At 42.9% G+C, this 12592-nt stretch overlaps 1 protein-coding gene across 7 annotated transcripts in view; it reads left to right on the plus strand.

Moving 5' to 3' along the window:
• Nucleotides 1-12592, plus strand: part of SNPH (syntaphilin) — a 49106-nt gene that overhangs the window by 17953 nt on the left and 18561 nt on the right. For 6 of the 7 annotated variants that reach the window (XM_033914292.1, XM_033914289.1, XM_033914287.1 and 3 more), the window contains exons 2-3: nucleotides 4090-4176; nucleotides 5909-6016. In XM_033914292.1, the coding sequence (XP_033770183.1) occupies nucleotides 4133-4176; nucleotides 5909-6016 (152 nt within the window). In that variant the 5' untranslated portion in view covers nucleotides 4090-4132. Of the gene's footprint in view, nucleotides 1-1573; nucleotides 3874-4089; nucleotides 4177-5908; nucleotides 6017-12592 lie in introns of those variants that run through there. The other variant, XM_033914286.1, reaches the window with a different exon arrangement.

Genomic DNA, 12592 nt, shown 5'->3' on the forward strand with positions numbered 1-12592 from the left:
ACAAAGACGCACACTAAGGTGCATGCGCCTTTGCCCGTGCGCCTTCGCGCCAAACGGCTGCGTGCCGTTAGAGCTGCTTCTTTTTAAAGTTTTCTCCCCTGCTGGATCGGGGGAGGGGTGGAGCAGAGGCCACCGCATACTAGAGAATGACACGGGGAAAAAATTTGTTCCTGTCACCGCGACCACTATCCCTGTCAACGCCCCGTCCCCATGACCACTGTCCCCGCCCCGTCCCTGTCCCCGCGACTACTATCCCCGCAGCATCCATACAAGCCTCAGAACTGCAATATTTAGCTTAATCCTTCTTTATAAATCAAAGTTCTGGCTGCTGAATTAGATGTTCAGCTGGCAGGGCTTTGTTTATAAATTTTTATCAACACAACTAATATACTACTTTATCCTAAAGCAATAAATAAATAAATAAATAGAATCTTTTTTTCTACCTTTGTTGGCTGGTTTCTGCTTTCCTCATCTCATTCAATTTCTTCTATCCACTGTCTGTCTTCTCTCTGCGACTTCCATTTACTCTATTACTATGCCTCTCCCTTCACCCCCCACTCACCCCCCAATTGGTCTGGCACCCATCTTCTTCCATCCGCTCCCCCCATTGTATGGCATCTCTGTCTTCTTCCCTTCCAGCGTCTTCTCCCAGCTCTCTGTTCCCCATTTCCCTTCAGCGTCTTCTCCCCACTCTCTCTTCCCCATTTCCCTTCAGCAACTTCTCCCCACTCTCTCTTCCCCATTTCCCTTCAGCGACTTCTCCCCACTCTCTCTTCCCCATTTCCCTTCAGCGACTTCTCCCCACTCTCTCTTCCCCATTTCCCTTCAGCAACTTCTCCCCACTGTCTGTTCCCAATTTCCCTTCAGTGTCTACTCCCGACTTTTTTATTCCCCATTTCCCTTCGTCTTCTCCCCACTCTGTCTTCCCCATTTCCTTTCAGCATCTGTTCCTCTCCACCCCCTTTCAGCGTCTGTTCTTTTCCTTTCCACCACCACCCTTCCCTCTCACCACCCCCCGTCAGCATCTCTTCCTTTCCACCGCCTTTCAGCACCTGTCGTGTGGACGGGCATCTCCCTCCCTCCCCCTTAACTTCGTGGCGCGTTTTAAGTTTACAGAGTAACTTGTTAAAGCTGCTGGAACCTGCTTGAAGTTGTGTGCATCTGTGGGCGGAAGCTTCTCTGACGCAACTTCTGGTTGCATCAGAGGAGAAGCTTCCAGCCACAGACGCACGCAACTTCAGGCAGGCTCCGGCGGCTTCAACAGGTTACTCTGTAAACTTAAAACGGGAGGGAGATAGATAGATTTGGCCTGTAGGTAGGTAGGAAGGAGGGAGGGGCCATGCACAACAGGGACAAGGCCATTCACTGTTCCACGGGGCGGTGGATGGCCTTGTCCCCGTATCCATAGTGAGCACTTCCCCCACCACAGTTTCGGTGGGTTACCCATGGCTACCCACGGCTAGCCATGGGTAACAGCCACCGTGTCATTTTCTACTGCAGACCTCACAGTATACCCTGAAGAAGGCCACAGCATGGTAGCTGAAACATTTGTTCTGTAATGTCTGGGGGTGTACTGTCTCAACATGGATTTCAATTCATTATCCATAGTGACCCCAAGACATTTTTTTGGGTGGCAATACCTAATAGCCCAGAAAGCATTAAATGTTTCTGGTCTAACAGACACTATTCCTGAATGTGGGTAGTTAACCTCTTCTGGCAAGAACTCTTGTAGGGAGCTTCATTAGCATTTTTTTACTCCTCCTCCTTCTATCCATCTGGGCTGTCCTTCAGTTCCTCAGTTGTTTTCCTACAAGTGAGATGGTAGGAGCTTGTCTTTTCTGCTTGTGTCACTTTTCATTTAAATTCATTCTTTTTTGCTAACCGTTTACAAGGCTTTTCAGTGCTGCAGGAGATCCCTCTTGTGGGACCACTCTGGCTGTGGGAGAGCACAGACTCTGAGGTTGAGAGTCTGCTTCCAAGGGGCAGATTGCTTTGTAGTGCACCCACTTGGACAGCCTGCACTAACAGTTCAGGGGCTCAGTGACCATTCCCTTGGGAGCAATGCTCACCCTAGGTTCATCCACAGTGGACTTGAGCACAGGCTGTGAGGCTCTGGTAGTTTCTCCAGGATCAGGGCCAAATGTGTTCTTTCTCCCATTTGCATGCGCATGATCCAGTGGGGGTTAAGGTCTCCAGCCAGTTCATTGGGCCTGAGAGGCAGTCAGAAGACACAAGCAGTCTGGATTCCACAGAGATTCTCCCTGTAAGCTGTTTGAAGCTTCTAAGCAGCACACAGCATGGCACAGTGAGTAACAGGCTGACGGCCTAGCAAACCAGATTGGGGAGAATCTTTAAAATCAAATTTTCTTCAGTTCTGGGGTTAAAGTTAGGTTTCCCCTCCTCTAAAATTCTAAAATTGATATTTTTTTAATTTTTCAGTGTAGCTTTCCAGGCTGTTTTTGATGCTAAAATCGCTGTCACGTTGCCCTTGGATTTCCTGATTTGAAAGTACACTTCTCCCTTGGTATTTGCGGGGGTTAGGGGCAGAGTTTAAAACTATTCTAAAAAATTATTTAATTTAATGATTTAGAATTCATATGTTTCTTATACGTATCCACCTACCAATCTAATACTTGGACCATCAGAATACTCTACAATATTATACCTTAAAACTTATAAAGTGTTTAATATTAAAGTGCATCAGTGCTTGAAAGTGCTTTTTTATACTTTGATATACTACTAAAGATATATATATAAAACTTCTATTCATCTCAGTTCATATAATCTTGCCCCCACAGTTAAAATCTCAGTTATTATAGGAATTAAATTTAGGGTCTACCAACAAATCTAACCATTTAATGGTTTTTGATGTATATATACTTCTCTACATATGATCACAAAATTTTACAGAGTAGATGTGGTGGCCAAATAGATTTCTGTCTTTGGATCTTTGGTTCTGAAGGCAGGCTCATCTGTCCTACCCTAAGCTTGAGGGATTGCTCTGTTACATCCCACTTGTTTAGGAATGGAGTGTCTGTCATACCAGAAGGAAAGGTTCGGTTCTTACCTTGCTAATCTTCTTACAGACCATTCCTGAAGCCTGCCCTGTCAAATGTGCATTTGCCTGCTTGCTGCCTCAATGATGCCTGGGAATTCAGACTTGTTTCTTTTGTCCAGCTTTACCAGAATAGAACATTCAACTGTCGCATTAAATAAACTAGGGAGTATCTATAAAATCTCCCACACTCTTAGTGCAGGTTGCGCTCAAGTTGGTGACTTGTTTGTTTTTCACCTTGTGCTGTATTACAAATGGTTAAAATAAGTTAATCTATTATATGCTTAATGTTATGAGCAGAACAAATATGTTTCTCGGAGAGTGTTCCCCTACCCCTCCCTATGTTATTTCCTTTCCAGGACTGACCATCTAGATCTCAAAGTAGTTAATGCGGCCCTCAAGATACCATATTTCCGAATAGAGACAGTCAGATCAGTGATTGCGTCAGTGGCGCCAGGGAAATTTCTTGCCTCCCTGGATTTGACGGAGGCCTATATGCACATTCCCATTTTTCCAGAGCATAGGTTTTTGTGGTTTCATGTGCTGGAGCAACATTTCCAATTTGCGGACTTGCCCGTCGGGTTGGCCAATGCACCATGGACCTTCACCAAGAAAATGGTGGTAGTTGCAGCTCACCTACGCAGAGCGGGGATACAAGTCCACCCGTGGTATCTTGAGGGCCATGCTCACTGCTTTGAGATCTAGAATTGAAGGACAACCCAGATGGATGGGAAGAAGAGCAAAAGAGTGCTAATGAAGCTCCCTACAAGAGTTCTTGCGAAATGGAGTATCTGTCTACCAGAAAGAAGATTTATGAGGTAAGAACCTGATCTTTCCTTGGTGGGGCGTGGGAGATGTAGAATTCTCTTTGTGCTTTTACTAAATATTATGCAAGCTTTAAGAATACTGCCACCCCTAGTTCTTCCTAGCTTGGTTCTTATGCCACTGCAGAACTGCACAGGTCTACTCCTTTCTCAGGTTTAGGAGGAGGAAAATGGTTTGATGTCATAGATTTTTTTTTTCTCTCAAACCAGGACTTCCCTTCCTCTCCTGATACTGACAGTTCCCAGCAGTATCATGTCCTTGCCTGGTAATCGAAGACCATCTACCGCCTCTCGAAGGTAAGACTGCACAAGGGAAGGCAATCCTCAGCTGCTGCTCTTTTTTGTCTTGTTTTGACTCGCTGGTTTAGTTCTTCTTTGTTCACATCAAGGCTGTGCTCTGATGCCATGTGTCTTCACGCACAGCTGTTTCGTGCTGTGAGCATTTGTGTTCAATGACCTGTGTCGTCTTTCCCTAATTTAATATTGCTCTCTCAGGTTGCTTAGTCCAGTTGTCACAGTGATTAACCCCAGCTGACAGCCATGAATCAACACGCCTCTCCTCAAAATCCTGCAGTTGTAGGTTCTAGTCCAGCTACTAGGTATCACTTTGAAGTGATGACTGGAACTCCAAGTCCCACAAAGGAAATTGAATTGCATGACAGCATACAGCAGTACCACTCATCCACGACTGGCACGCAACTACTTCTCATATTACCAATTTATTTCTTTCTACAGTCATATATTTGCATAGGAGGTTCCTCTGTGTCATTTCTCTTTTTATTGTGTCCTCTCATCTTGGTTCTGCACCTGAACTTGCATGCAGAGCTGCCTCTAGGAGGATTGCAGGGCCCAGGGAAAATCAGCCTATGAAGGACTCCTGTAATATTTGTATATAATTAAAATAAAATTCAGCATGATCCTCTTCCCTTTTCCCCTGCATGATCTCATCTCTCTGGCCCTTTGTGTGCAGACTTCAGATCAAAGCTAGCAGAAGAGACTGGACATTCAGGTAAGACCTGCTCTCCCTCTGCCCATAGAATGGAGGGGAGAGATCACATTAATGAGGCAAAGACATCAGTAAAGCAAGAATACTCCAAAATCTGAGACCTGGGGCACTTGTGCCACCTTCTGTTCAGTGGATGTTGATAGGATTGATTAGAGTTGTCATATTTGCTAAGCCAAAAGAGAGGACACCTGACCCCACCATGCCCACACTCCACCTGTCCTGCCCCATGCCTCACCCCCATCCCATCCCCATCCCACCCATGCCTCCCCACTAGTTTTGCCCCAAAACTGACTCAACCCCAAGCACAGCCTTTCTCTCTCCAGCCCTTCACTTGGGCCACCCCAGAATCGGGTAATGCTTTTGTGAGTCTCCCCATCCCCAGTACCTTCTCCGTTGCTGCTGCAGACAGCCAGAAGCCAGCAGCATTAGCGATGAGATCCTTTGGCTGTTGGCTTGCCTCGGAAGCCTTCACTCTGCAGCACTTCCTATTCCCAGGTAGGTAGGACACTACAAAGTGAAAGTTTTTGGGGCAGGCCGACAGCCGAAGAATCACATCACTAACATTGCCAGCTTCCGGTTGCCTGAAGTTTTTAAACTGCAGCAGTGCCAGAGAAGGTACTGGGGACGGGGAGACTCACAAAAGCATTACTTGACTCTGGGGTGGGGACTGGACTGGACTGGACACACTCCCTCCAGTCCAGGAAGCCATCCAGACACCTGGACAGTCCTCTAAAAAAAGGACATGTCCAGGTAAGTCTGAATGTCTGGTAACCCTAGGATTGATCCCATTTCTGTTAGGTAGTTTAGAATAGGGGGCAGGTTCTGCTTTTGATGTGAAAGTGTAGAACCAGTGTTTGCTGTTGTATTTCTTACAGTTTAGTATTGTACATGGATTGTGCATGCACTTTTATTTTGTACTTTTTGTGTTTTACCATTATTTGATGGAAGGAGCAGATTTTCCTTACTCTATAAGTCGCCTTCATCATCTGCATCTGAGAAACAGGTTTTTCTCCCTGCCTGCAGGCGGTCCTCCCCACCTGTGACCATGAGAGATACCTATGGCACTTCATCCCTGAGCAGCAGCAGTAACTCAGGCTCCTGCAAGGGCAGTGACAGCAGCCCCACCCCCAGGTAACACTAACCTTACTTAAGAGTTAGGAATGCTATGTTTTTAGTTGCTGGAGTGAAATTTTGGAATACATTGTCAGGTCAGTTATGCCTCTGTAAGATCAGAGATGTCTTTAAAAAAAACTCTTGAAGACACAATTATTTGTTGAAGTGTTTATGTGAATGAATTGTCTACAAATAGTAGTTAATGTAAGATCAGAGTTTTTTCTTACTCTTTAGAGGATACAGTTATTTGCTGGTGTACTTATGTAGAGGATATGTATGTGATCAGCAGGGTGGGTTGCAGCAGTTTTATTACATAGATGATGTACTGTTTTGGGGGGGTTCTTTTTTTAAAAAAATTGTATGTTAATTGTAAACTGCCTAGACTTTTTAGGCAATATATAAATTTTTAAATAAATAAGTAATGACCACACCCCCACCTGTAGGCTGTAACAAGATTATTTTCTGAGCAAAACAATGTGCTAGAGCAGGGCTGCCCAAGTTCAGTCCTCGAGATCAAGGCCAAGTTTTCAGGATATTCACAATGAATGTGCATGAAAGAGATTTGCCTGCACTGCCTTCTTGGTATGCAAATCTCTCTCATGCATGTTCACTGTGGATATCCTGAAAACCTGGCCTGCCAGTAGATCTCAAGGAACAGACTTGGGCAGCCCTGTGCTAGAGCAAGGGTCAGCAACCTGCAGCTCGCAAGCCACATGCGGCTCTTCTTGCATATAGCTGTGGCTCCCCAGGCCCCGCCCATTCAATCTCCCTTCCAAACCTATGATTCATCCTCCCCGGGCCTACAGAGATACCTGATGGTCCATTGGGGGTCTTTGTGGCAGGAATGTGGCCCTCTTACTCATGCCTCTTTGCGGCTGCCTTCTAAAATAGCTGCTGTGACCTCTTACAGCTGCTCACGACATTTATTGTAGTACCATGAACTGATGTGAGAGGTCACGTCAGCCATTTTAGAAGGCAGCGGCAAGGAGGCAAGAGCAAGCGGGCTGCCCTCCTGCCACAAAGACTCCCGCTGGACCACCAGGAATCTCAGTAAGACCTGGGAGGGAGGGGAATTGTGGGGTTGGGAGGAAGATTAAAGGGTCGGGCCCTGGAGAGGAGAGAGAACCTTGGCTATTGACTGGGGGGAGGGAGGGATGAGAGGTGCAGAGACCTGCAAGGGGTTGGAGGGGAGAGAAGCTACACCTTGCTGCTATTTGTAAATTTGGGGTCAAACATTTTGGATAAATTGGCTCTTTGCTGTAAAAAGGTTACTGACCCCTTTTCTAGAGCACCTCCACTATTAAGAAAACTTCTCTGACTGCAGATCCCTCAAAGGATCCAACTTAATTTGAGTATGGTTGCACAAAGTTGTTTGAGAGAATGTGCCAGGATATTTGACTAGATGGGTGATCCTGAATTTCCCTTGGAGAGCTTTATGCTGAGAACATTACTTTCTTTTGGAGATTCCATCTATTAATAAATAGAAATTATCAAAGGCACTACTTGGGCTGGCTTCTGTTGTGTGGAATCAACTAATATCCTCAAGGGTAATTTTGAGAAATTTCACAAAGTTATTAATTCAAATACTCAAAAAAATTAGAACATAAGAGAAAACAGGCACAAGTCATGTAACTAAAAATAGATTCAAAAAGGTGTAGTGGAGAAAAAGACCTCACAACAAACTTAGGGCTCCTTTTATAAAGCAACGATAGCGATTCTTCTGCAGCAAATGCCCCAAAGCCCACTTAATTCCTATGGGCTTCAGTGCATTTACTGTGGGAGAATTGCTATTATGGCTTCGAAAAAGGGCCCTTACTGCTTCAACCTCTCAACGATATTCATTTGAAATGAAGGAGCTCGTTTCATCATCAGTAATTAAAACTTTTCCCACACTAAATACACAATATACAATTTTTATATGTATTGTATCAATAAATAGTAGCTGTCACTGTCCAATTCTCCAATTCCACTTCTTGCTTATCAAGAAATAGCATCAGGACCATTCATTTTTACATAATTAACTAAGCTTGTTCACTTGTCTTTTCAGGCACAACAAAGGAGTCATGAGGATGAAATGTCAATAATTTAGCCATGGGTGGTAAAGTTCAAAGTTCACTTTATTGATAGTAGCACTGCGTGGACTTGAAGACTTGACACTAACAGTGTTTCAGCATCTATGCCTTTGTCAAGAGTCTCAACGGCTGGTAGTTCTATCATATAAATAGAGCATTAAATAAAGGTCAAATTTAGAAGTGAGTAAAAATGTTAAACATCCTGTCACTCCCACGACTTCACTTGTCTTTTCAAAATCCAGTATAAACAGATCTTTCCACTCTATCGCTGGTCAAGTCCAATTGGAATAATTGGAGTGAACCAGTGATTGAGTGGAAAGATCTGTTTGCAGTGGATTTTGAAAAGACAAGTGAACCAGCTTGGTTAATTTTGTAAAAAATGTATGGTCCTAAGTAATACAGGGACGCTGCTCCTTGATATGCAAGAAGTAGAATTGTAGAACAGGAGAGTGACATCTGCTATTTAGTGATACAATACATATAAACATTGTATATTACATATTTAGTATATGGAGATGTCTATACTTTATATAATTTTTATTAAATAAATAATAAATGCATAAATACAATTATTAATTACAATATGATAAAATATAACACAATACAATTTAAAATTCCTGTTTGGACTATGGTAATGCTTTATACCATGGAATCACCAAAAAAGAACTAAGATACTTACAGATAGTTCAAAATACTGCTGTTAAAATCATTTATAAGGCCAAGAAATTTAACCATGTAACTCCTCTTCTAATTAAAGCTCATTGGCTCTCTATCAATCATTGAGTTACATATAAAACAGTATTATTGATTTTTAAAACTAGAAAAACAGCTCAGCCTGAATTTATCAGTAGACTTTTGATCAAAATTTACTAGTCATTCCATCACTGAGCCATATTAATCCTAGGAGAAACACTATCTTCTTCGTGGTTGCTCCCACCCTTTGGAATTCAGCCCCAAACTCATTAAGAGAGACAACAACACTCGATAATTTCAAGTCTTCTCTTAAGACATTACTGTTTAAGGATGCTTTTCAAGTTTGACTGTCCTTATAAGGATTTTAAAACTTTTTTTGCCCATTTCTTTTGGACTTAAATGTTGTTATCCCGCCCTCTTGTTTTCCTCTCAACATCTTCTCTTTCCTTAACATTACATTGTAGTTCTCCCTTTTCCCTTTTGTACCTGTTGGTTTAGTCTTTTTGTAAATTGTCCAGATGTCTTGTTCGTTGTTAATTGTTTTGATATACTATTTGTATTACCCTAATTTTTAATTTTACAACCACCTTGAAATACATGATAAGGGTGTGTGGCTTGGACGCGATTGAGAGAAGACAGGTAATCGCTAAGCTCTCCCCTATCTTGCACTAAAAGTGTATTTAAATTGATTTATAGTAAGGAGCAACAAAGGCTACAAAATAAAATCACAGACAGGTAAATGAAACTGTTAAAATATATAAAATAATTTAAAATTAGCAGTAAAAGTATCTAAGAAGGATGGTGCAGCAGTGCTGGGGTGCAGTAGGTTGCAAGCAGGGTCTCGTACCCATGGAGGATCCAGATCACTTTGCTCTTACAGCTTGGCTCTTGAACACGCAGTCTTGGAGTGAAAGAATATTCTGCCTAGTTGTTGATACTCTTCTGAAATCTATGAAGTTGTCTACAGTGTCGGCTTACACTACAGGCTTGGTAGGCCTTCCACACTTGGAGAGCACAGGACCAGGTGGACCCTTATTAAGCTCCGATCTTGCTAATTCTCACCTTTCTTCAGGCTGGTTTGGATAAAGACCTTTTTGTGGCTTCTCTTTGAGTCCATGTGGCTGGGCATTCCTGTTTTAGATCTCAGAAGCGTCGGTCTTCTTTGGCATCTCATCCTGATGTCACTAGATTCTTAAAGGGAGCTCTTCAAGTTTCAAGTTTATTAGGTTTTTTATATACCGCCTATCAAGGTTGTCTAAGCGGTTTTACAATCAGGTACTCTTCATGTCTGACCGCTGGTTAAGCACCTTTTCCCTTCCTGGGACCTTAACTGGGTATTGTCTAGCCTTACTAAGACTCCATTTGAACCACTTCAAGATGCTACCCTCTTGGACGTCACTCAAGACTGGTTTTTCTGGTCACCATTACATCAGCGCATCATGTTTCGGTACTGCAGGTTTTGTCTTGCAGGGATCCTTTCCTCCATATTTTGGAGACAGGGGTTTCTTTTCAGACAGTTCCTTCCTGCTTGCCGAACATGGTTTCGGTTTTCCATGTCAATCAGGATGTGTGTTTGCCTGACTTTCAGCTAACTGGTTTCAAGTCACAGGACCACCTGTTGAAGAAACTAGGTGTGCACAGAGTTCTTCTCTGTTACTTAGAGGTCACCAAAGAGTTTTGTCTCTTTGACCATTTGTTTGTGCTGATTCATTCCATTCAGCGGGGCGCACCCACTTCCAAGGCTACAATTTCCAGCTGGATCTGTAGGTTTGATTCATCAGTTTACATTCTTGTAGGGACATGGTCTCTGGTTTCCATTAAGGCACATTTTACCAGAAGTGTGGCCTCTTTGTGGGCCGCAGCTAGAGCTGTCTCCCTTGTGGAAATTTGCAGACTGGCGACATGATGTTTTCTCACGTCTCTCAAGTGGACATAGCGGCAAGACAGGACTCTGCCTTTGGGTCTTCGGTCTTCTGGGTCAACGTAGCAAACCTACCCTAGTTTTTGGGGAACTCTTTTTGTACGTCCCTACTTTCTAGAATGTCTCACCTATTATACTGGAAAAAGAGATTATGTATTTACTCTGGTAAGCTCTTTTCCAGTAGATAGGTGAGGCATTCTAGACTCCTGCCCAGTCTTTACTGCGCCTGCTTACAGTTTTAGTCAGTTTATGCTTCTCCAAGCTGTTTCTTGGATGCCTGGCAGCCTTTGAAGGCTGGAAATAATTTGTATATTTGTTTCAATTTATTCGGGAGTGGTTTCTCAGCTTCTTTGAAGCTTGTGTGGGCCAACTTTAATGTTGGTTGACTTCTTGAGTAGAACAGTTGGTTTGAGCCTGTTGCTATAGGTGCCTCTACTTCAGGTGCCTATTGCTATAGGTGCCTCTACTTCACTACTAGATAACCTCTCACACACAATGATAGAAATCGAAAAATGGACCACCAACTTCAAACTAAAATTAAACACAGAAAAAACAAAAGTCTTTTTGGCAAGCCCCAATGACAAAATAACGAAAACATTGTTAAAAATAAATGACCACGAATATCCAATATCCAAAACCATAAAAATACTTGGTATCACTAGATACACACCTAACCATGGCTGATCACACAAACTTACTGGTGAAGAAATGCTTTTACATGCTGTGGAAGCTAAGGACTATCAAAAAATACTTTGATACAACATCCTTTAGATTACTGGTGCAGTCGCTGATCCTATCTATCCTGGACTACTGCAACATCATCTACCTGGGTATCCCACAAAAAACAGTAAAAAAATTGAGATTAGTACAGAACACTGTGGTCCGCTTAATCTTCGAACTGAGAAAAAAAGACCACATTAGCCCCTATTACAAAAAACTACACTGGCTACCAATGGAAGCGCGAATACTTTTCAAATTTGCATGTATCTGTTTCAAACAAGTCTGGGGTCTAGCATCTTCCTACCTGCAAACACACTTCATACTACACAACCCTACACGAACCACCAGAAACAAAAACATCTTTGCATACCCAAAGATCACAGGCTGCAAATACAAATCCTTCCTGGACAGAACCTTCATGTACCAAGCAAACAGACAGCAGCAATCCTGGTTGGGAAACTGCATAAATGAAGCCAAACAACACTACAACGCATTCCGAAAATCAATTAAAACCACTCTATTCGACAAATTTATTACCTAAACAGATGACCTTCTCTCACTGTTATTTCCCCGCTGCAATTCCTGATGAAATCTCTCGGGTATCTCCAACCTCTCATATTTTCCCATATAACCTCATTCTCTTATGTAACTTTTCTCTCCATGCATCTGTAATTCTGTAACCCCATTCTCTTATGTAACAATACTCTTAATGCATTCTGTAATTCGCTGATTGTCCAGCCTTCTTTCAATGTGAACCGCCTAGAAGTCGTTTGATTATGGCGGTATAGAAAAATAAAGTTATTATTACTTCATGTGTATTGGGTGGCTCTCCATGCTTGGGTACTAACAGTTAGAGAGAGCTAAACAGCCCAGTGAAGTACTATAGAAGCAAAGTGAAAAATTCAGAATGGATTCCTTCTGCAACTGTGAGGCTAAAGGGAAATAACCCTACTGTCTAGAACAGGGGTGGGCAACTCCAGTCCTCGAGGGCAGGAATCTAGTCGGGTTTTCAGGATTTCCCCAATGAATATGCATTGAAAGCACTGCATGCAAATAGATCATTGGGGAAATCCTGAAAACCCGACTGGATTCTGCCCCTCGAAGACTGGAGTTGCCCACTCCTGGTCTAGAATGTCTCACCTATTTACTGGAAAAGAGCTTATCAGGGTAAGTACATAATCTCTTTTC

The sequence above is a fragment of the Geotrypetes seraphini genome, chromosome 11, assembly GCF_902459505.1.
Source record: "Geotrypetes seraphini chromosome 11, aGeoSer1.1, whole genome shotgun sequence".
Classification (NCBI taxonomy): Eukaryota; Metazoa; Chordata; class Amphibia; order Gymnophiona; family Dermophiidae; genus Geotrypetes; species Geotrypetes seraphini.